Genomic DNA, 23,827 nt, shown 5'->3' on the forward strand with positions numbered 1-23,827 from the left:
TGGAAAAGGATCATTGTAAGGATGCCTTTGAGAAAATTGTTACCCAGTGTTGTGTTTGTGGAATGCTGTTCTGATGAAGAGGATTTCAAAGCATTTAATGTATCACGTAGAACAAATACACGCTGTGGGATTGCGGAAATGCTGAATGATACTCTTTCTACATGCCCAATCAGCAAACTTCACAAAAAAAAGAGTTGAAGCTGACAAAGGGGCTGACTGTGATGCAGGAATTGCAGAAAGTGTTGTGAACCCTTGAGTCGGGAGATAATTTCAACGAAGGGGGGAAACTAATTTGGACTAATGCTGCTTCAGCCTTTGCTATGTTGACTAAATTTGCTGATGGGCAGATGTTACTCTGCAGAAGAGATTTTGCAATTACGTTGTCTGCACTCTGTTTTGAAGAAAAGACAGAAGGCAAATGAGCAAGCACACATAAGGGATTTATTTAGTAAGTGTCTAGGGTATGTCACTAGGATTCAATATCCTAGGCGTTCAGCATGCTCAGATGCAGTTGTAAGAGGTGCTGAGCTTCACTTCCTTTTTAGTGTCTGTATGTTGTTTTGTTTAATGCTTCATTTTACTAAACTTTTGAAGTCTGGAAGTAAAAGTCGCACTGTTCTTTATTTCCTGCGTACCTGCATTTGATTTTATACTTTATTCTTTGCAGATAATCTGCTGTATTCCATTGGTAAAAATGACTCTGTCAGCTGGCAGTTTTGATTTACCAGTATTGCCAGTTCCCCATGCATGCTAGCTAATAAGGATTTTATTGTTATCCAATATGTTATTTAATAATGAAAGAACTTCACATTGAGCTGGAGCTAATGGGAGCATGAATGAAATTGCTTGGACAATGTTAAGTAAGTGTGAAGGAATCATGCAAATGGCATTTGAAAAAGTCACTACTTATTATTTTGCATCAAGGAAAGAACGACTTTGATTTCACGCTGTTACCTCATGTTTTAAAATTATCCATTGAAACTTTTCAAAGGTGTTTGATGCAGGGAGTGATCAATACCAACCTTCTTGAGTCTGATTACATTTTCTTTACATGAGTGGAAAACAAGCTGTGTGCTCTGCAAAGCTGAAATTAAGAATAGTGCATTAGTTACACAGGCCTCAACTGAGTTCAGGGTAGATAATTAGGTCTCCCCGTCACCTTAATTAATCAGCCATGAGCACCAACCACATTTAAAATGACTTGGAGTTATCTACTCGAAATTTGGAACTGCATTTTCATTTTTCTTGTGTGACATTTCCACAAAATGTCTTATTTGTATCTTCAGACACCCATTGGCATTTTGTTTAATTTATTTGCTTCCAAAAACAGCACAGTAATATGTAACCAGTTGAGACGCAAGATGTTGCATGCTTGTAATGATAAAGAACAAATGCCTTGGAATTCACTTGTGGATACTGGTGTATGAAAGCTTCGATACTAAATTCCTTCCGTTTCCAACCCCTAGGAGGAACTGGCTCATTTAGATTGCAGAGAAAGAAATTTCACTCCAACACCTTAAGCATTGCTGCTCTGTTTTGAATCCAAATTTTTTTTTAAACTGTTAGAATCAGTCCAATTCAAGTAATGCTTTTGGGAACATATAGTATGGTTCTGATGTTCTCAGACTTTAATAAGCTGTATTTGTAGGTGAGTGAGACTTGCATCCTTCTGTACTGTTTATGTTTTCTTCACTGTAAGTACAGAAAAATAGTGGACATGAGAAAAAATCTCCCGTCACAAAGTTAGTTTGTGCGGAGTCCTTGTGTTTCTGGCCATGTTGCTTTGATTCCATGGTGATTCCCTGAGCCACATGTGCACACAATAACATCTGGTTAGATTTTGGATGAGGGTGCTGATGGGCACTGATAGAGTGCCAAGTTGGTAGAGTGAGGTGTCAGTCAGCGTTTAACATTGATCTTAAAGAAACAAAGTGCTGCAGAAACTTAGCAGGCCTGGCAAGATCTGAGGAGAGATCAATGTTTCTACAACTTGTGGAATAACGAACACAAAACAGATACCCTGTTTCTCTCCCGACAAACGCTGCAGCGCCTTCTGTTTTTGCTTCAGATCTCCAGTACTTGGCTTTCATTTTGTGACATTTGATTTGTCGTCTGCACTTGCTTTTTTTGATCGGTGTTCAGCAGAATCTTAGCCCTGCCTGCCCTATCAGCTTTTAAGGGAAATCAAATACTTTGGGGTTAGTTACTGGTTGCTAAGTTTGAGGTTCTCCTACTACTGGAAGTGGCGAAAGTTGACATGGAGAGGCATGACAGATTCTGAAGACATGGCGCTAACTGGAGACCATCTTCTGATTAGACCACTTTACACACATTATTCACCCAATTGTAGCCTCTCTGGCTTGTAGCAGGGTGACGAGAAGGACGGAAGGTTTTAAAGAGAAGGACGGAAGGTTTTAAAGAGAAGGACAAGTGATCAAAGGACGAGGAAGAGGACAGAGAGAAGGGTGCTCAGGAGAGGCCATATTTATCCATGGTCTTAACAGGGCACAGCTCAAAAATAACTCTTAAATAGATGGTACTCATTGAAATTTGCCACCTGAAATAGGCAGAGAGAATTGAATGCATTTCATTCTGCCTTACTATTGAGAAACTGGTGGAACAAATATGAGCGATTTCCTCATGTTGCAGGATGCTGTTTGAGATCTACGTGACCAAAATGCCTACACTTGCTCAGTGTCTCCAAGCACAACATGTCTCCCGCCCTCCATCTTGTCTCCTACCCTAGTCACAAGTTAAATGTATGTACTATCTCTTGAAGTGCAGAGTTTGTCTCTAAGGTCCCCTCTAAAATACATGCACTGCCCATATAATCAGGAGATTGCTGCAAATGTCAGAGTTTCTCTTTCATCACTCTTCTTGCTTTCCCCTCTCTTTTAACACTTTTTTGTTTTTCTATTAATTCATTTTCTAAAGAAGGGTCCTGACCTGAAACGTCAGCTTTCCTGCTCCTCTGATGCTACCTGGCCTGCTGTGTTCATCCAACAATATCACTGTGTTATGCTCAAGAATCAGCTTGTTTCCCACAGTTCAACAATAGATTTGGAGCCTCCCTCAGTCCCAGAAACATGTTGTATGTGTTGACATGTCAACATTTTTGCTGTAATTGATCATTTTATTACCAAGCTGCAAGGGAGTTGGTGTCAAGAATAGCTGATCAGAATTTCTTCCTGAACACAAGGTTAATGTGTTTCACATTGCCATGGAGAAGAAGGCAAATAAAGTCATTTTTGAGATCAAGTTGCAAGCTTCCCAATGTATTACTGAATCTCAGTCAGGCAGCCAGCTGTTCTGTGTGGTTAACAGAGCAGAGGACTTTGTGAATTACTGCCAATGCAGTGTGGAGCTGAAGGAACACAGCAGGTCAAGCAGCATCAGAATAGCATGCCAGTCGATGTTTCTGGTGCTGCCTGACCTACTGTGTTCCTCCAACTCCACACTGTATTGACTTCCAGAATTTGCCATTCTTGGTATCTCTTAGTTGTGAGTTTTCTGCATTTGGATCCAGGAAGGTGTTGGTCTTCGATCAAAAATTTATATCCTGCAGATTTCTTAGAATTGCAGGAGGTTTCTGAAATATTTGATCTGGGAAGAGAAAGAAAATCATCATAATAGGATTTGCAGGTAGGAGCTTTCTGAAAGCAGAGGAAAGCAACTGGACTCAGTCACTTAAAATTACTGTTTAGTGAAACAGATACACAAAACCGTATGAAGCCAGGAACAACCCAAAGCATTTGCTAAAAGAAAGATAATTCCGTGGAGAGTGTGATGAGTGATAAGTAGAAAAGAGAAAAGCCATTTTTGTAGGTTTTAAAATAAAGGTTTGCTATAGAAATAAACTTGTATTTACCCAGTTTTGTTTTTAATAATATGTTGCAGTAAAAGTTCTAAAACTTGGAATTTTTTTCTTGTCAAAATTTTTTTAGCTAATAAACAAAGAATGATATTAAGGTTACGAGTCTCTATGGAGATTGCAACAATACTAATTTGTAGTGGTCATGGGTGATGCTTATTCTTTACCCCATGTGTATTGGCACAACATTAAGAACGTAAGAGCACAAGAACTAGGAGCAGGAGTAGGTCTTCTGTCCCCTCAAGCCTGCCCCACCATTTAATAAGATCATGGTTGATCTTTTTGAGACTCAGCTTCACTTACCCGCCCACTCACCATAACCCTTAATTCCTTTACTGTTGAAAAATTTATCTAGCCTTGCCTTAAAAAATATTCAGTGAAGTAGCTTCAACCGCTTTGCTCAGCAGGGAATTCCACAGATTCACAACCCTTTGGGTGAAGAGGCTACTCGTGACCTCATCCTACATTTGCTTCCCTTTATTTTGAGGTGATGCCCATTAGTCCCAGTTTCGCCTGCTAGCAGAAACAACCTCCTTGCCTCCACCTTATCTATTCCCTTCATAATCTTATATGTTTCTACAACATTTGCCCTCATTCTTCTGAATTCCAATGAGGATAATCCCAGTCTCCACAGTCCCTCTTCGTAGTCCAACCATCTCCACTCTGGAATCAACCGAGTGAATATCCTCTGCAACCTCTCCAGTGCTAGTATTTCTCTTCTCAAATAAGGAGACCAAACTGCACGCACTACTCCAGGTGTGGCCTCACCAGGACCCTATACAGCTGCAGTATAGCCTCCCTGTTTTTAAACTTCATCCCTAGAGCAATGACAGACAAAATTCCATTTGCCTTTTTAATTACCTGCTGCACCTGCAATCCTACTTTTAGCGATTTGTGCACAAGGACACCCAAGTCCCTTTGCACAGCAGCATGCTGCAATTTTTTATCATTTAAAACATAGTCCATTTTGCTGTTATTCCCACCAAAATGGATGACCTCACACTTATCAACGTTGTACTCCATCTGCCAGACCTTTGCCCATTCACTTAGACTATCTATATCCCTCTGCAGACTTTCAGTGCCTTGTGCACGCTTTGCTCTACCTTAGTGTCATCTGCAAATTTTGACATGCCACACTTAGTCCCCAACTCCAAATCATCTATGTAAACTGTAAACAAAGGTGTTGTGACTCCTCCTTGAGTAAGTCATGTTGGGTATGCGACATTAACTCTGTTTCTCACTCCACAGATGCCACCAGACCTGCTGAGTTTCTCCAGCAATTTCTGTTTATGTAAAAGCGCCCTTGCTTGATTGTGTCTTTCCTCCAGCATATCGAGCATTTGTATTTTGTGCTTGAGGGGGACACTTCTCTATGAAGCTAACCAGTGTTGAGTTGAATGGTATCTATTAAAGCAGACATCCAAGATGTAGTGAGGCTGGAAGGAAAGCTGGGTTTAATATGTTCAAGGAGGCCACATCTTCTGAGTAGCTGGGAGAGCAGGGAGTGGGTGAGTGCAGTTTTCACTCTCCTTAAGTTAGCTTATAATTCCCAGAAGCAATGCTCCTTTTCTTTGCTATGTCTTTCTTCCTTCCCTGTAGAAAGACTGCATAAGCAAAATAATTTTTGTCTGGTACTCTGAAGAGGTGCCGCTGATTATATTATCTGATAGTCTAAAAGACAGTGATCAAGGTCAGGAATTGAAACATCTGATGAAGTGAATTGCGTTGTAGAGCCTCCTTTTTGGGGATAGGAGGGTTTGTCGGGGGGATGGGACTAAAACGCTGTTAAAAATGGACCCAGCAGTCAACCACTTAAGATTATCAGTAATCACCTCAGCAAAATTGACTCCCCCTCCCACCCCCCCGGTACTTGAGAAACTTGCAGCAGACTCATATAATCAAAAAAAACCCACAAGTGAATCTATCCATCTCACTTGACTGAAAGCAAGGGTGAAATGTTATTGAAAGCCAGCTTGACTCCTGTGTCTGTCTATTTTCAGAGTTATCTGTGCAGGTACTCCTCAAAGGTGTGACTTGCTTCTTGAATCATGCACAATCGTGTGCAGATGCTGTTGTGCTTTACCTATCCTTTCATGTAGAGTGAATTAAATAAAGAATGGTTTAGATAAGCAGCATTCATAACCCATTACACGCAACCATGATCATTCCAGCATCTTTTATCATATTCCTCCCCTCACCACCTTTCACATGCCATAAACTGTGATTACCTTAGTCGCTATCTAAATAATATCCAGTGCAGTTCCTGAGGTTGTTTCGAGCAGACCACTTCAGCCACCACCCTCCCCCACTCCGACCAGTTAATTCATCTGCTGCACCAGCTGCTTGTCATTTAAGTTGTTTCTAAATCTGATGTTAGATGTGTTGCCACATGATGACTCAGTTCGGGTTGTTGATGTGGACTCCTTGTTCTGTTTGTAGATCAAGTTCCCAGTAACAATTGTAGCTTCTGACTGTGGTTAAATCTTGAGCTGGAGTTCTGAATAGAAAGACAGCCTACATGACTGGTAACTGAAATGAAATGTGTCTCCTCTCAACATAAGACTTTATCCTTGTTTTGCTCATTATAACAAGTCACCTACCCTATGTTTCTACATGGCAGCAGCTAAAATATGCCTTGAAACAATGTTTTAAATTGTGTTCTTATGGGATGCGAACATGGCAAGCAAGACCAGCATTTAATGCCCATCCCTAATTGCCCTTGACAAGGTGAGGTGCCTTCATGAACCACTGCAATCCTTGGGGCGCCGGTATACTGCAGTGCTGCTGGGAAGGGAATTCACAGAATTCAACCTATCAGCAGTAAATGAACAATGATAGATCCAAATCAGGATGCTGAGAAATTTTAAGCAGAACTTGCAGAGTGAGGTGTTCACATGTATCTGCTCCTCTCTTGTCCTTTTAGATGACAGTGGTCACGGCCTTGGAATATGCTATCTAACTACCCTTTGAGAATTTCTGCAATCCATTTTACAGATGGCACACACTTCTACCCCTGTAGCAGAAGGAATGAATGTTTGCGGATGTGGTGCCAATCAAGCAGGCTGCTTTGTCCTGGATGGTGTGAACCTTCTGGAGTGTTGTTGGAGCTGCACCCATCCAGGCAAGTGGAGTGTATTCAGTCGCACTCCTGAGCTACCCCCTGGCAACTTGGACATATTTTGGGAGTCAAGCGATGAGTTATTTGCTGCAGAATTCCAAGTCTCTAAGCTGCTCTTGTAACCAGTGTTAATGAAGTTTGCCCATTCGGTTTCCGGTCAATGTAAACCCCCGAGCTGTCGAGCTGTAGGGGATTCAGCGATGGTAATGAAATTGAATTTGAGGGGAGATAATGAGAATTTCTCTTGTCTGAGATGGCTGTTTCCTGGCACTTGAGTGGCACAGATGTTACTTGCTTTTGTTAGCCCAAGTCTGTGTGTTGTCTAGATGTTGCTGCATGCGATCTTGAGTTGTTTCAGTGCTGGATCTTAGGATGTATTGAGCCGGTGTAGAGTTTGAATTCTTTTCTGGTTGCTGTGGTTAATTAATTATGTGATAGTTTAATTCTGTGCAATTGATCTTGTCTTGCAGCGAATTGTAGTTCCTTCAGCCAAGGACACTACCCTGTTTACCACACTGACGCTGGGTTGTCTGAGGCCACGCTGTAATTCTGTGGTTCACAAACTCTTTCTCTTGCAGGCTAATTTATGAAGCGACAACTCAGAATTTATGTCATGTACATAACATGCAATTAGGCGTACCCTGGGGGACTTGTGATTTATGGTCAGTTAGCAACTGTTTGCAATCAAGTGGGATTGCTATATCTAATGAGTAGCGTAAGGATTCCCTATTCCTCAAAGAACACCTCTGAACAGCGGAGGATCACAATGCGATTTGTATATTCTCCCTTTCCAGTACTTTTTCTCCATAATACACGCTAAAAAACAAGCGCCTCATCGCTTCAGAAAGAATGTGTTTTTTGAGCTAGTTTGACTTGTGCGTGTCAGCAAACATCGCTCCTGGACTAATGTATTATGTTTCTGAGGGAGGAAAAGCAAAGAACAAATGAACTCACCTCAGTAATGCAATTGTGCAGAGTTTGTACATTCTCACTGTGTCTGCAGTTTCCTCTCACAGTCTAAAAACGTGCAGGTTACGTAGTTTGGCCGTGCTGAATTGCACATGGTGCCCAGGGATGCGTAGGTAAGTGAGGAAATGCAATGTTGGTGCTGGGTGGGATGCTGTTTGGTGGGTTGGTACAGACGTGAAGGGCCGAATGGCTTGCTTCCACGCTGTAGGGATTCTGTGATTCTATATTATATCCTCTTGGCATCCCAGATTGAAACAATAATGAATCATTGTTGCAGTGTCAAGAAACCAAGCTGTACTTATCAAGACTTTCCTGCTGTGTTCATCCAGCTTCACACCGTGTTATCTCAGATTCTCGAGCATCGGCAGTTCCTACTATCGCTGTACTTATCGAGAGATAGGGTAGAGGGAGGGGAGATTTTGAAGCTTGTGAAGTCCACATTAGTACCATTGGGCTGCAGAGTTCCCATGCAGAATATGAGGTGCTGTTCTGGCAACCTTTGGGTAGCATCATTGTGACACTGCAGGAACCCCTGATGGAAATTGGAGGGGGAGTTGAAATGGTTCGTGACTGGGAGGGGCAGTTCTTTAGCGTGAACCGAGCGTAGGTGTTCTGCAAAGCGGTCCCCAAGACTCGGCTTGGTTTCCCCGATGTAGAGGAGGCCACAAAGGGAACAGCGGATACAGTATATGTATTAGCAGATGTGCAGGTGAACATCTGTTTGATGTGGAAAGTCTTCTTGGGGCCTGGGATGGGCGTGAGGGAGGAGGTGTAGGGGCAGGTGTAGCACTTCCTGTGGTTGCAGGGAAAAGTGCCGGGTGAGGTGGGACTGGAGGGGAGTATGGAGTGGACAAGAGAGTCATGGAGAGAGTGATCCCTCTGGAAGGCAGATAAGGATAGGGAGGGAAAAATGTCTTTGGTGGTTGGGTTGGATTGCAGATGGTGAAAGTGTCGCAGGATGATGCATTGGATCCAGATCTTGGTGGGGTGGTACGTGAGGACGAGGGGAATTCTGTTTCGGTTGTTATTGCAGAGAGGAGGTGTGAGGGATGAATCGTGGGAAATGCGGGAGACATGGTCGAGGGCGTTCTCGACCACTGCAGTGGGGAATTTGCGGTCCTTGAAAAACAAGGACATCTGAGATGTATGGGAGTGGAATGCCTCATCCTTGGAGCAGATGCGGCAGAGGCAAAGGAATGGGGGATGGCATTTTTTTGCAGGGAGGTAGGTGGGAAGAGCCGTATTCTAGAATGTCGACATTTGACAACATGTCCATCTTGGGCCTCCTGCAGTGCCACAACGATGCCGCCCGAAGGTTGCAGGAACAGCAACTCATATTCCGCTTGGGAATCCTGCAGCCAAATGGTATCAATGTGGGCTTCACAAGCTTCAAAATCTCCCCTCCCCCTACCGCATCCCAAAACTAGTCCAGCTTGTCCCCACCTCCCTAACCTGCCCTTCCTCCCACCTATTCCCTCCTCCCATATCAAGCCCCACCCCCATCTCCTACCTACTAACCTCATCCTGCCCCCTTGACCTGTCTGTCCTCCCTGGACTGACCTATCCCCTCCCTACCTACACTCACCTTTACTGGCTCCATCCCTGCCTCTTTGATCGGTCTGTCTCCTCTCCACCTATCTTCTCCTCTATCCATCTTCTATCCACCTCCACCTCTCTCCCTATTTGTTGCAGATCCTGCTTCCCCTCCCCCATCTCTGAAGAAGGGTCTAGGCCTGAAACGTCAACTTTCCTGCTCCTCTGATGCTGCTTGGCCTGCTGTGTTTATCCAGCTCTGCACTTTGTTATTTCAGATTCTTTAGCATCTGCAATTCCTATTATCTCTGTACTTATCAAGGCTCTGGAAGTCTTTGTCAGATAATTGACTGGTTTTGATGAAGTTGGTTGAGAAAGAAATGTCAAAAGATTTTGTTCTAAGAGGAGCCTGTCAAAACAGGACAGTATGTTTCTTCATAAAGATGCATGTTGCTCTTTCTTTGTATAGCTACAGATGGAATGTAAATGCTGACAGGATTTTTTGGGAATGTGTAAGAAAGAATAACATACATGGCTTCCAAAATCTATTCAGTGATCCAGTGGCATATCTGAAAATCTCCACTAAAGTTCCATGATTAAATCTTCAGTAAGATTCCACGATTAAAAGGAAACCTATGAACTGTGGTGTGCACATCTTGACAAATCTAACTTTTTTCTGCAATTGAAGAAAATTAATTGGTTCTGTCTTTCTGTAAAGGGTTTCTCAGTGTCAGGGCTTAGTTGTAACTGTTAAGTGGAGCCGAGTTTATTTGTTTTAATGGTTGAGCTGCATCTCTAAGCTCTTCCACCTGTGTGTTCATATAATGGTTTTATTTTGCAATCCACCACTGTGTATCATTAGTATCAGTCCTCCTGGGGATTGAACTACTTCTGGTCAGACATAGGCTCCTGGCAGCACCTGAGCCTGGAGGATGCTGGATGTGATAGACGTTCACACTGTTCTTTCAAGCTTTACTTCTCTCTGTGTTGGAGATCGTAGGGCACAGTCACTGTTCTGATCTGTTCCTGTGAATTTTTTTTCTCTCTCTCGGACATTAATCTCAAGAGCACATGAGAGGCTGGGAATTTTGAGGTAACTCAACCCCTGAATCGCCAGAGCCTGTCTGCCGTCTATAAAGCAGGGGTATGATGAAATACTCCCCACTTAGCTGAATGGGTGCAGCTCCAACAACACTGAAGTTGCTAAACAACATCTAAGCCAGAACAGCCCGCTTGATTGGCATCAGTTCACCACCTTCGGCATTCGTTCCCCTTGGCACCAGTGCAGTCTAAGGCCTTTCTGCTGAAGTTTAGTGGGGATATGTTCAATTATTGGACCACCCCTCCCAATGCCTCAAGTTCAACCCTGTACAAGATAGGAATCCCGGAACAAAAACAAAATTGCTGGAAAAGTACAACATGTCTGGCAGCATCTGCGAAGGCAAAAACAAAGTTCTGAGGAGGGGTCAACGGACCCGAAACGGTAACTCTGTTTTTTCCTTCGCAGATGCTGCCAAACCTACTGAGCTTTTCCAACAACTTCTGTTTTTGTTCCTGATTTACAGCATCTACAGTTCTTTTGGTTTTTAAGTAAGAAATGCCCTTCCTTTGTTTGTTGGATAGAGTCAGACTCCAATGTTTGTTTGTTTCTCCATATACTTCTGTAAAGAATCAAACTGCTTTCATGACTGTATATGTGTTTTAAAGATATTTTTATGAATAAAGTATATTTTTGAAATTTAAAGTAAAGGCCGTGCATAAAGCAGCTTCTATGATCTTAGGGTATACAATAATAAACCAAGGTGACAGACTCCTATCTACCTACAGTTTATGTTTCCAATTGGCCATGTTAATAATTATTTTTATGAGGAGGAGAGGATTTCGAACGAGTCCTGCATCACACTCAATAATGCAATACTTTGGAGAAGGAGCACAGAGGATTAACCTATAATGATAAGAGGGCTAAAGGACTTGTAGATAGACTAATTGATTGCAGAAGCTGTGATTGTTCTCCATTTAACAGAAAGACAGATTTAATAAGAGCATTTCAAAAAACCATGAGCACAGTTTTTGTAGGGCAGTTAAGGAGCAACTGCTTCGGCTGCCAGAGTGGGCCAGAATTAAATGAGAGGGGAGAAGAGAATATTCTTATATGAGGTGCACTGTTTGGATTTGGATTTGGATTTCATATCCTGGAAGTGGGAGAAACAGCTTTGATTGCAACTTTTGTAAAGGAGTCAGATAAATATTGGAAAAAGAAAACATTTCAGAACTATGGAAAAGAACAGTGTGGAGCTGATTGGATAGTTCTTTCACACAAGCTGGCACAGTTGCAATGGATGAAGTGGCCTCCTCTGTGGCAGGTTTTGTGATTCTGTGTGTTACCTCCTTGGTTTTCCACCTGATTGTATATGACTCTACACTGCCAAAACCTGTTTCTTTATGTCTTGGAAGGTGGCCCAGAGCCAGATTCATTTTAGTTTTACTAGTGTAGCGCAGAATTTGTTTTGCATTACCTCTGGGTATGTGAACAATACAAATTCGGATGTTTGCTGTGGATTGCTGAGTACTGCAGGGCTTCTGTTAACTACTTTCCAATTGGTGTTTTCAGGCCATCTGAACAGCCTGCTAGCCCTTCGGCAAACTGCAAGGGTTGGGGGAACGACTGTTCTTGTCCCAATTCAGGTCTTTTAAAGTTTCTGATTATAGTTGGAAATAGGTCACGTCTCAAACAAAGCAGTTTGTTGTGTTCGTCGCAATCTGCTTCAGTTAGCAGGTAGACCTTCAAAGAAAATAATTGTCAAACTCTACTTATGTGGAGAGAGTGTGGTGAAAATTTGCAATGGGAACCTAAAGTGCTGATTTAGGGTTAGAAGTGTTTATTAAGCGAGTCATAGAACTGTACAGCAGAGAAATAGACCCTGCAGTCCAACTTGTTCATGCTGACCAGATATCCTAAATAAATCTAGTCCCATTTGCCAGCATTTGGCCCATATCCCCTCCTATTCATTTACCAGTCCAGATGCCTTTTAAATGTTGTAATTGTACCAGCCTCCACCACTTCCTCTGGCAGTTCATTCTATACACTCACCACTCTCTGCGTGAAAAAGTTGACCCTTGGGTTCCTTTTTAAATCTTGCCCCTCTCACCTAAGATGCATGCCCTCCAGTTTTGGACTCCCCTACCATGGGGAAAAGACCTTGGCTAATCATCCTATCCATGCCCCTCAAGATTTTGTAAACTTCCTTTAAGGTCATTCCTCAGCCTCTAACGTTCCAGGGAAAATAGCCCTTGCCTACTCAACCCCTCTAAATAGCTCAAACCCTCCAACCCTGGCAACATCCCTGTAAGTTTTTTTTCTGAACCCTTTCAAGCTTCACAACATCCTTCCTATAGCAGGGAGGCCAGAACTGAACACAGTATTCTAAAAGTGGCCTCACCAATGTTCTGCACAGCCGCAACATGACCTCCCCATTCCTATATAATAATTAGCTACATATACAATCATAATGACATAAAATAACATTGTTCAATATTGTTAGCTTGTTGTCACACTGAAAATGGTCCACATTTCTCAGCAACCTCTTTATTTTCTATTCAAGCATTTTAAAGAGATGGTGCCCTTTTACTAGATCCTCGGTGAACAGAGTGAGAGATTTCAGAGTGTTACAGTGGATTACTTTCTCATGAGATGAGCAGTGACGAAATATTCCACTTACAAAAACTGAGGTTTTCATTTTGTAAGCACAACTGGAGGAGGCAGATGACTACTTGCGTCTGGTTCAGTACTGATTGTAATGACCCCAGAAATGCCCTTGGTTAATCTGTTGGTGGTTTTCAGCTCACCCTAGCTGTTTCATCAAGCGGTAAACTGTCATCAGGACCAGCAAGGTGCACATACTGTTACTTAGATTGTTCTCTCAGCTGGAGGCACCTAGCAATCAGAGCTTGTGGTGGGGCAGAGGAAGATGTCTAATTATACTTCATTTCTAGTTTTAACTGTTAAAGCACTGATCTTATTTGTTGTTTATGCTGCAGTAGTTCCAGCCTGTCCTCGCTGCATTGTGCAGATTTAGGTAAAGTGACTTCTGCCCTGCCCATTCCATTCCACCACCCTGTTTCACTCTGTTCTTGCTGTGGTTTAATGACAACACTCATGGCTCTGTGACGGACCATTATGGATGGAATTCTGACTTCAAAGGACTGAGCACAAAATCGAATCTCTTGCTTCAGTGCAGTATGGAGCTGGGAACTCTACAGTATCAGACCTTTACTCGAGGTCCCACCTCTCGTTTCTGCTAAATGTAAATGATCCCACCCAATTAAAGATGTGTCACTTTGGTTGTCCTGCTTTGATGAAGAACAAGAGTAGTTTTGCCCTGTCCTGTCCATTATTTATCCTGCAAACAATACTAAACAGACCTTTCTGAAGAAGCGGCTAGGCCCAAAACGTCAGCTTTCCTCTTCCTCTGATGCTGCTTGGCCTGCTGTGTGCATCCAGCTCTACACCGTGTTGTCTCAGATTCTCCAGCATCTGCAATTTTATTGGCCGATGTGCATCTTTGCTCTATTTCACCTGCTTTGCTCTGTATTTCTTGGTATATATAGCTAACAAAAATCTTTTGATCTCAAACTTGAAAGCTCCAACTATTCCAACATCCCCAGCCTTTGGAAAGTTTCAAAATTCTACAATTTGTTTTACCTAAAAAAAATTATGTCACTGTATTTGGGAGGAAGCAAAACCGAGTACAATTGAAGAGATAGCAAGAACTGCAGATGCTGGCGTCAGAGACAACACAGGATGGAGCTAGAGGAACAAAGCAGGCCAGGCAGCATCAGAGGAGCAAGAAAGTTGATGTTTTGGGCCGGGACCCTTCTTCAGAAATTGAAGGCTCTTTTGGATTTTGCAATGGAACTGAAGGCAGCTTCTGTTTATGTTTATCAATGGGGTGCACTTCATGTATTTGGATGTTTCATGTCTGGATTCATCAGATGGAGCTATAGGTACACATAGAGTAATTAACTTGCATATTTTTGTCCTGTTTGAACCTAATGTATTTTGATGCTGAGTTATTCCTAAAACTACTCATGAATAGTCTGTACTGATGTACTTTAAATTTGACTTCATTTTCTCTTAGTCAATAGGATTGACCATGCCTTTTCAGCAGCTGAGAGAGTTTGATGGTCCCATTGAAGCACAATTACCCAGTCACATGCAACGGATTGAATTTGAAAAGCTACAGTTGTTTTCTGCCTATGACGATAAGTATGTTGAGGTAGGTTCTGTCCCCATCTCTATGGGTCTTGGTTGAGCATGCTGTAACCCTTAGAACAATTATTATGGAAACGGCTGGCATTCCAGTTACATCAAAAAAAATGCTGGTTATTGATCTTAAACACCTGAAATCATTCATGCAGATTTATGACACACTTTTGCCTTTAACAGATTAAGCATCTCAAGCATACAACAATATTTAATAGGTAAATTGGCTTCATTCCTATCATAATCTTTTTGCATTTGTTGAAGGTTTGGTAATTTGGTTTCAGCAAATCGTGTCGGTAAAACCATTTTGGCTGAAATGACAGCCTGGATCTACGTCTGCTAGATGATAAAGATAGCATGTCATGTTGACGTGATGGATGTGTAAACCTCTGCTAACTTTCTTAAACAAATTGCTGTGCTATGATCCAGCACTGAGTTTGACCCTTGACAGTGATTCAATACAGATATTAGAAATTTTGGATTTTGCAGGTGAGGCTAGTCCTAACTTCATTTTATCTCTATTTTTAAAGAAGCCTCGTTTAATTTTTGTTGTCTGTGCTTTGGACACTTCGACCCGTTTAGGTATTTAAAAGACTTTACCCAAGCTCTCTTTTGGAGAAGTGGACAAAGGGATAAGGAATTCAATTCTGGAAGGCCACCAGGCTGCTGTACATACTTCTGTCTGAGTCGAGCTGTGAGTCCTCGCTGAGGGGATGGCTTCCAAATGTGTGTTTTATTCCACCCCTCACCCTGGACCTTCCCAAATGATCTGTAGCCTTTGGCCAATGGGGTCATGATTGCCGATCAAAGCATCCAGTGAGGTTGCACTGACACTCTTCACTGTTGCCATACCGGGAAAGTACAAAGTGCACAATCTCAGGCACAGGGTGGAGGTTGAGGTGCCATGAAGTCTGATCGATACTTCTCCAATACACAACTGTCAGGCTGTTCCCCCGAACCTCTTTCCTTGGTTTCCTTTGTTCTCTGTGGCCAATAACTGCTGGCTGCTATTTAGTTTGGCCAATTCTCTGTCAGACCTGATTTCTCCAGCTGCGGGTTAATTCAGAATGTCCAATTTAGGGTCCCTGGTCACTTGACAACATTTTGTACCGTGCCCTCTGATTTTATAAGTAAAACAACATTGTCAATATGTCCATTTTTGCGGATCTGCTCTCGAATCTCGTTTCTCAATCTGTCTTAGATGTTGAATATTTTTATGCAACATAATATGTAATTTACCACCAACCTTTTGATATTCCACACCTTCTGTGTTATGAGGTTGCATTTCCAACGGTCTTGTGTGGAACTACAACTGAATGTGGAGAATGCCTTGTCCTCAGCTTCTGTCAAAAATCTGGTACTTTCCATATATCCCCTTGTTAGACATTATCTTAGGCTGAAGTAGATCGTTCACTTTTGGGTAGTTAGTTGTCATTGGGCTGAACTTCAGACCCTTTATCCTCTGCAACGTCACCTGACTTACACCCAGCGTCAGCTCATCTCTTCTAAAATCCTCATCCATCCTGTTGTAAGTTCCAGATTCAGTGGTCCCATGCTCTTCTGATCATGATCAAATGGTGTACTTTCCAAAGATCTCAATTCACCTGAAAGGCTGTTCTGTACCAAAGGACGTTTCTGTATTTTCCATGTTCTTGCTCATCGACATTGGCAGCTGGGACCTTGTGTCTTTTCATTTGAAAGTCTCTTCCTTCTATTTAAATTTTCCAGAGCTGCCTGCTTCTGTGAAACCTCTCCAATCTTGCAATCTACTTACAAATTCCCAGCTACTCTGATTCCAACCCTTTCTATCAAGATTGCTCATGATTATTCCATCCGCCTCTTCCTCTTCTGCACTCACTCACTTGCAGCCTGTGTCCCGGTCTGTATTTCAGCCATGAAATCCCTCTTTCTCTTGTAGAATTATGTAGTTATACAGCATAGAAGTGGTCCTTCAGTCTAACTTGTCTGCACTGCCCAGATATCCTAAACTGATAAGTCCCATTTGCCAGCATTTGGTCCATATTCCTCCAAACACTTCCTGTTCATGTACCCATCCAGATGCCTTTTAAAGTAACTGTACCGGCCTCTGGCAACTCCTTCCATACGTGCACCACCTTCTGTGTGAAAAAGCTGACCCTCAGGTCCTTTTTAAATCTTTCCCCTCTCTCCTTTAAATCTATGTCCTCTAGTTTTGGACTCCCCCAGCTTGGGAAGAAGACCTTGGCCATTCACCCTAACCATGCTCCTCATGATTTTATAAACCTGCATAAGGTCACACCTCAGCTTCTGGTGGTCCAGGGAAGAAATGGCCGCAGCCGATTCAGCCTCTCCCTATAACTCAAAGAAGCAACGTTCTTGTAAATCTTTCTGCACCCTTTCAAGTTTAATAACATCTTTCCTTTCGCAGGGAGAGCAGAATTAAATGTAGTTTTCTAAAAGTGTCCTCACCAAAGTAACTTCAAGACCATTAAAATGCAGCTCTCTGACCACACTTTAGCACTGTTCATAATTTGATTCTCCTTGACTTTACATCCATTTTGTCTCTGTGGAAGATATTGCAAAATGAAACAATGGGAATCCAATTAGAACTGCCAGGGAACACTGTCCAGTAGATGGAGGGAGATCGATGTAGTTGTAGAAGCTCAGTCACTTCTGCAAAAATTTTTTTGGACCTAGCCATGTTCATTTATTTACTACAGTAATGAAGCATGGAATGTTGATAAAGAGTAAGAGCAGGATCCTATCCAAACACAGACGGTCAAGTGGCATAGAGCACGCACCATACAAGTGTTAGGCAAGGAGCACATTTACAGAACAGAGACGTTCCACCTTTTTTCGGTGACATTACTGTTGGGTCTTTTCCAAAATCATCACAGCATGAACTCAACTTGACCCGTTGTATCCGGTTCTGATTAAGAGGGGTGACATTTTGTCTATTTAATCACTCTGTCAACTCATGAGCGATGCAATACATCCAACCTTTTGTTATCATGGTACAGTGGCTTACAGTATGCTTCATGTTCAGGATGCAGTGAGTTTCCAAGATATCCTTGGCAAAACCCTCCAAAGTGGTCATTGGATAAGCATATGGATGATAATGGAATAGTGTCGGTTAGATGGGCTTCAGATTGGTTTCACAAGTCGGCGCAACGTCGAGGGCTGAAGGGCCTGTACTGCGCGGTGATGTTCTAGCTACTATTTTTGCCGGCTCAGTGGTTAGCTCTGCTGCCTCACAGTGCCAGGGACCTGGGTTCGATTCCAGCCTCGGGCGACTGTCTGTGTGGAGTTTGCACATTCTCCCCGTGTCTGTGTGGGTTTCCTCTGGATGATCTGGTTTCCTCCCACAGTCCAAAGATATGCAGGTTTACGTGGATTGGCCATGCTAAATTGCCCGTAGGGTTCAGGGATCTGTAGATTAGGTGAGTTATAGCGGAATGGGTCTGGGTGGGATGCTTTGAGGTTCAGTTTCGACTTGTTGGGCCGAAGGGCCTGTTTCCACACACTAGGGATTCTATGATTCTATTCTATAGAAGGCCAAGTGCTTTTCCCAATATCCTTCAAGCATTCTCATCATCGAGATGCTGTAGCTGTTGGGTCGAAGTCTTTGAACACTATCAATAATGGCGGAGTCCTTTCATCACGCAGTTAGTGTTGCAAGAGGAAAGCCACCACACCCCTCTTAAAGGGAATTAGGAATGGGCAATAAATACTGGAACTGTCAACAATGTCTAGGCAAGGCTGAACAGTGTGCCGTTTTGCTGTTATATGTATTGAAGAAGGTAAATTTTCAAATGGGTTTCAGAAATATGGGCGTGTTGCAAAGAATTAGACTTGTTGCCAGGATATACTCTCTAGAGATCTACACTGTGGAAAGAATGGACCACGCTGTCTGAAATCTGATCATCCTTTGGACGCCTGAGTTGTATAAAAACTTCATAATTGTGAAGATGGTGACCCCCGCCCCCGGCTTTTCCTATTAATCAGGAGATAGAAGGGAATCCCTCTTTGTCTGCATCAAATATCTTCCACCAGCAAAGGTTGTCCACAAGTTCCAGTCTTTGGACTCGATTGGTAACACAACAAAACATGGTGAAAGCCACAGAGCCACTCAGAAGCATGAAACTGGCTTCTGTTGCACACTCAGCAAAGCCTCATAGTTATAATGAGCTTTTTAATTCTGTGAAACTTCCACAGTGCTGTGCAGAGCTTCCAACAGATGCAACGTTCAGACTGAAATAACTGCTGCTGGCCAGCCTCTCAAGGTTTGTTTACTCTGGATTAAATGGGGACTGCACTCTGAGGGATAACATTGTGCTGACATGGGATATGGTAATGACATTAGCATTAAATAAATATTTATATTGAGAAAGTGTGGCCATATGTTTCCGAAGTAAACCTTTCTGGGCAGCAATTGAATTGGTCCATCAGTAGCAGATTGCTCAAATACATTCTGGCTGTTAATGACCCAACGGACTGTTGAAAAGAGGGGAAGACATGACTGCACTGGAGAATTTATAAACTTTCACATCTCTGCACTGCTTCATTTTTCCGGTAGTTTTATACATTAATGTCTAGGAACTACTTACTTCTCGGTCGACAAAGTCAACTATATGGTGTCCGCTGCAGAACATTGAGTCATTGATGCTGCCCCATCGGGTTTGCAGCCTTATTTCTTCTGTACATATTCATTAGAACAGAGTGTGCTGGTAAAGAGGATTTCAGCAGGAACATTAGAATTTTGGAAGACATTTGGGACCTCTGTACTGTCAAAGTGCGGCTTTAACAAACATCTACTGTGCCAGGAAAAAGATTCTGAGGTGGAGAATCTGAATTTGCATTGGCAAACTGCAACAGCTTGAAAGTTGTCTTCCAGTTGTAACAGATCAGATTTGTTGGCATCCTTCCATCCAGGAGAAGTGATGGACGGGCAACAAACAAATATGTTTCAGATGGCAGGGGCTGTCTTTGTTGCTGTTTCGCTGTTGGCTGTGAAAGCTGAGAGATCAGTTCTTTAAGTGTCACACGCAAAGGTGCCAAGTAATATTGGTGCTTGTTTTTGGCACTGCTGCTGTGCCAAACCCGGTCATCTGTGTGCCAGCCCACACATGGTGTTGCTATTCTGTCATCAACTGGTGACTGCCACATGGGGTGGTTGATGTTTAGGGCCCTGCCGTGCTTGTAAACATCCTTGAAGTGGAGATCTGAGCACCTACTGGTCCTCTGGCTCCAAATACCTCACTGTACAGAGAGTCCTTGGATATATCTTTATCTTCCATTCTGCCTACATATCCAAGTCAACACAGATGTTTCTGTTTGATCAGTACTACCCGCCCCCCCTTGCCTTTGAGAGTTCTACCAGACTGTATCTAAGAAATGCTGCAGACAGTAAAAGTAGAAGTATTTGAGCTTCTTTCCTTGATAGCTGTCAGTGTTTCACAGCCTGATGACAAAGTGCAGTGAATGCAAGTCTGCTAAACCAAGTCAGTTTTGATGGATAAAAAACAATAGCTTAGAACAGACAGATCTTTGTATGGTTCAGGGATTGATGTGTTTCTTAAATATGCTGCTTGACTTTTCCTACCTTGCTATATATTTCTAATGGGCATTGCCAGATACTCCTTCCCTCCCGAAGGTATCACCCTTTCAAATCTTCCAGTTTGCAACCTTCCGATTTGGTGCATCTGGCGCACTTTGCAGGGAGAGAATAATTATCAGCCTCATCTTCCCTCTCACCTGGAATTTAGAGGAGCCATGTCTCTATTCAGAAAGAAGCCATGGGCGTCTCAACATCCTGGCTTTATCCTTCCACCAACATAAAGCAGAACACCCCAAATATTCTAATCAGGGTTTGAAACCCTAATTCCAATGCATGTCACACACATTCTTGGCTCAAATTATTTGGGCCCGTCTTCCAATGGAGGAAGCAAGCACAGGACTCCTTGCAGAGGGCAGTACAGGGAATTTTTGCTTTAACAGAACTAACCATCAGGGTCAGGTAAATAAGGAGTCTTAAGTGACCAAAGCCTTTGTAGAAATCTTTGGAGAGGATGTGCGAGATGGCAGGTGAATTCATATGGGGTAGTTTAGAGTAGCAGGAGGGCAGGTAGGGTGGATTGGGTCAGGCGGCTCGTTGGTGAGTTAAGGGGTAGTAGACTGGGTTAGACTGGTACGGTGATTGGAATAGACAGGTCGGGTTGGGGGCTGAGCTGCCAGGAGAGGGTTTGGAGTTGGAGGATTAGGGAAGTGTTGGGGTAGTTCTAGAAGGAGCTATCCAGAGAGATGACAGACAGAGTTCATCAAACAGTAGATGTGGTCAGAACAGTTCCCGTACATTTTTCAGCAATCCATTAGGTATTTAGGACCCTGAATCACCAAATCTCATCAAAGCTTTGTCATCGTTATAAGCAGTTCCAGTTCCTCACTCCTGAAAGTCTAGCTTTGAAGCTCCCATAGAGCCACGTTGTCATGTGCTACCTTACCAGCTGGTGGTTGCATTTCTTTTCCTAGGCCTTACCTTCTTTCATTCTCAAAGTTGATTTCCAGCACTTGCACAGAAGCATGATGCCAGTTCTTTCACAGACCATAAGCTTCACCGCACTGATGTTACTCTTGGCTTTCCCTGAAATCCAGTGTTCCTCAGCTTCATTGAAGCAGTACTGTTTGTGGGCGTTCTTCTCAGGTGCAGCATCATCAGTGGCCTATTCTGGACTGTAACTCTGTCCAACATTGAGTGGTTTAATGTTTCAGCTCCTCTGGCCTTTTCCAAAACACTGATGACCTGGAGACTGCTAACAGCAGCATCCCTGCTACCTGAAACCTATTTCCCCACCCCTCAAATTACCAGACTGGCCTGCAGACCAGAAGTAACAACCTTCTGTTTTGACCGCCTATGAGCAACTGACAAAAACAAATTGACCTTTGAACTGATCTGGGTGACCGAACAAGACAGCCCAAGAGCGACCTGCCCCCATTGCTGGATGAATCAGCAGAAACTAGCAGAAGAACAATCTATGCCCTGAAAAGCTGCAGATGGTAATAAACTCCAGCTGGTATTAGGTGCACAATGTAAATCTTTGCCTCAATGCAATGCCTTCCTCAAGTCAAATTAACAACATTTGCCTGGAAGAGCGGTTGATCTTCTCCTAGACCTGCGCTAAATATAATTGCCACAATGTCACATTCATGCCCTCAGATTGGACTGAATTACCTGAAAAATGTTTCACTGCGCTTGTAAGTGATTTAACACTCCACAGGAGAGTTGGTGGATCCCTTTGATGTGCAAATTGATGTAAGCATCTTGGTTGCACTTGAAAGATGATTGCAAGCTTGCTTTGAATTCTTCTGCCGCTGTAATTTCTCTTCTATTGAGTCTGCTCTTAGCCCTTGGAGAAAGCGAGCGCTGAACAGCCAGATCCTAAACATGTACACACTGACTCCACACATGATATATCACAGCGGCAATAGTTTAATTGTCATTGTGCAAATTCAGAGGGTATGAACAACTAGCAGGAGTATGCCATTCGGCCCCTCGAGCTATATCTACTATTCAGTAAAATGGCTGATCTGATTGTAATCCCAGCTCACCTTTCTGTCTACCCCAAATAATCTTTCACCCCCTGCTTACGAATAATCCGTTCACTTTTGCCTTAATATATATATTATATGTATTTTTTTTGAGGACTCTGCTTCTACCACCTGGTCAGGAAGAGTGTGCCAAATGCTCTCAGCCCTTTAAGAGCCGAATCACTGTTTTAAATTGATGCCTCGTGATTTTTAACCAGGTGACATCTCGTTCTAGATTCTCCCACAAGAGAATGCATCCTGCACACAAACCCTGTGTTTACCCTTCAGGATCACATATGCTTCAATCAATATGTGCTTGTTTCTGCTCTATAGGGAACAATTTTGATGAAGTATCCGCCACATGAGCTGGGAACTGGAGAAAAAGCATTCAAAATGGTACTGGAAGGTATGTTGACATTGACTGATAAGCATATTGTAACTAGGGGGAAAAAAACCCCCAGTAGAACCCCTGAAAGGTGCCACAGGTCAGAATTTAACAAATTTAGTGCTAAATTACTGTTGTCCCAGTTTTATTTTACGCCAATTTGTAAAATGTTTTAAATTGTTGTCATTTCACTGTGGCTAGAAATCGACCTGTATTCTATTCTTCTAACACACCAACACCTCTGAGATAAAGGCCAAGACTTCAATCGCATTTTTCAAGCTTTTTTTGTATTTGTGCATGAATTTTCAATATTATTGTATCAAGACACTAAGATCCCTTTGTCCCTCTACAATTTTTAGCCTCTTTGCATTGGGAAACTATTCTGTACTCTCTCTCCCGGACTGGAAGAGAATGAGGTCACACTTCCTACATTGTAGTCTTTCTGTTACAGTTTTGCCCACTTACTGAACCAATAATATGTTTTGGTAACATCTACGCAGTACACTCTGCCTCCTACTTGAGGTAATTTTGAAACTTGTATCGGTAAATTTGAGGGTCCCTAAAAACGTAACATGCGTGATCAATCCCTCTGTACCTCCTGGTGTAGAAACAGATGGAGCATTGGACTGCCTGTTCATTGCAATGATAGTATGTTGGTCTCCTACCACCTATGAGAGATGATGGACCTGCAACAAACAATCCATGTTATTGGGGGTGTCTTTGGTACACTTTGTTTCGATGGCTGTGAAGGCAAATTCATGGGTTGCACGTACTGCCACAGATGACACTCTCAAAGCTGCGAAGTGATGCTGTGCATTATTGCTTTTGACGTTGCCACCTCTTGATAATCAGCTGTAGCGAGGTGTCGCCATTTTTCTCAATCATCAGCCAGTGACTCCTAAGTGCAAGACTCAATATTTGGGGCCTTCATATGGTCTGGCCTTCATGTTGTCTGGTCCCTTCTGCCTCACTACACAGGAGGTCCTGTGGTATGTAATCAATGTACATGCTGCCTTTGTCTGATTTGTGCTATTTCACTTGGGAACACAACCTTTTGAGAGGCATGTTTTAATGATTTTTTTCTTGAAGGATACACTCAGAATGTGTCACGAGCAATAATATGGA

General features: G+C 42.8%; 1 protein-coding gene across 7 annotated transcripts in view; it reads left to right on the forward strand.

The window, feature by feature from the left end:
- pot1 (protection of telomeres 1 homolog) overlaps positions 1-23,827 on the forward strand; it is a 268,174-nt gene that overhangs the window by 37,432 nt on the left and 206,915 nt on the right. For 5 of the 7 annotated variants that reach the window (XM_048548944.2, XM_048548943.2, XM_048548939.2 and 2 more), the window contains 2 exons: positions 14,630-14,767; positions 22,651-22,723. In XM_048548944.2, coding sequence (XP_048404901.2) covers positions 14,645-14,767; positions 22,651-22,723 — 196 coding nt within the window. In that variant the 5' untranslated portion in view covers positions 14,630-14,644. The remainder of the gene's footprint in view (positions 1-14,629; positions 14,768-22,650; positions 22,724-23,827) is intronic. The other 2 variants (XM_048548946.2, XM_048548945.2) reach the window with 1 other exon arrangement.

The sequence above is a fragment of the Stegostoma tigrinum genome, chromosome 18 (genome assembly GCF_030684315.1).
Source record: "Stegostoma tigrinum isolate sSteTig4 chromosome 18, sSteTig4.hap1, whole genome shotgun sequence".
Classification (NCBI taxonomy): Eukaryota; Metazoa; Chordata; class Chondrichthyes; order Orectolobiformes; family Stegostomatidae; genus Stegostoma; species Stegostoma tigrinum.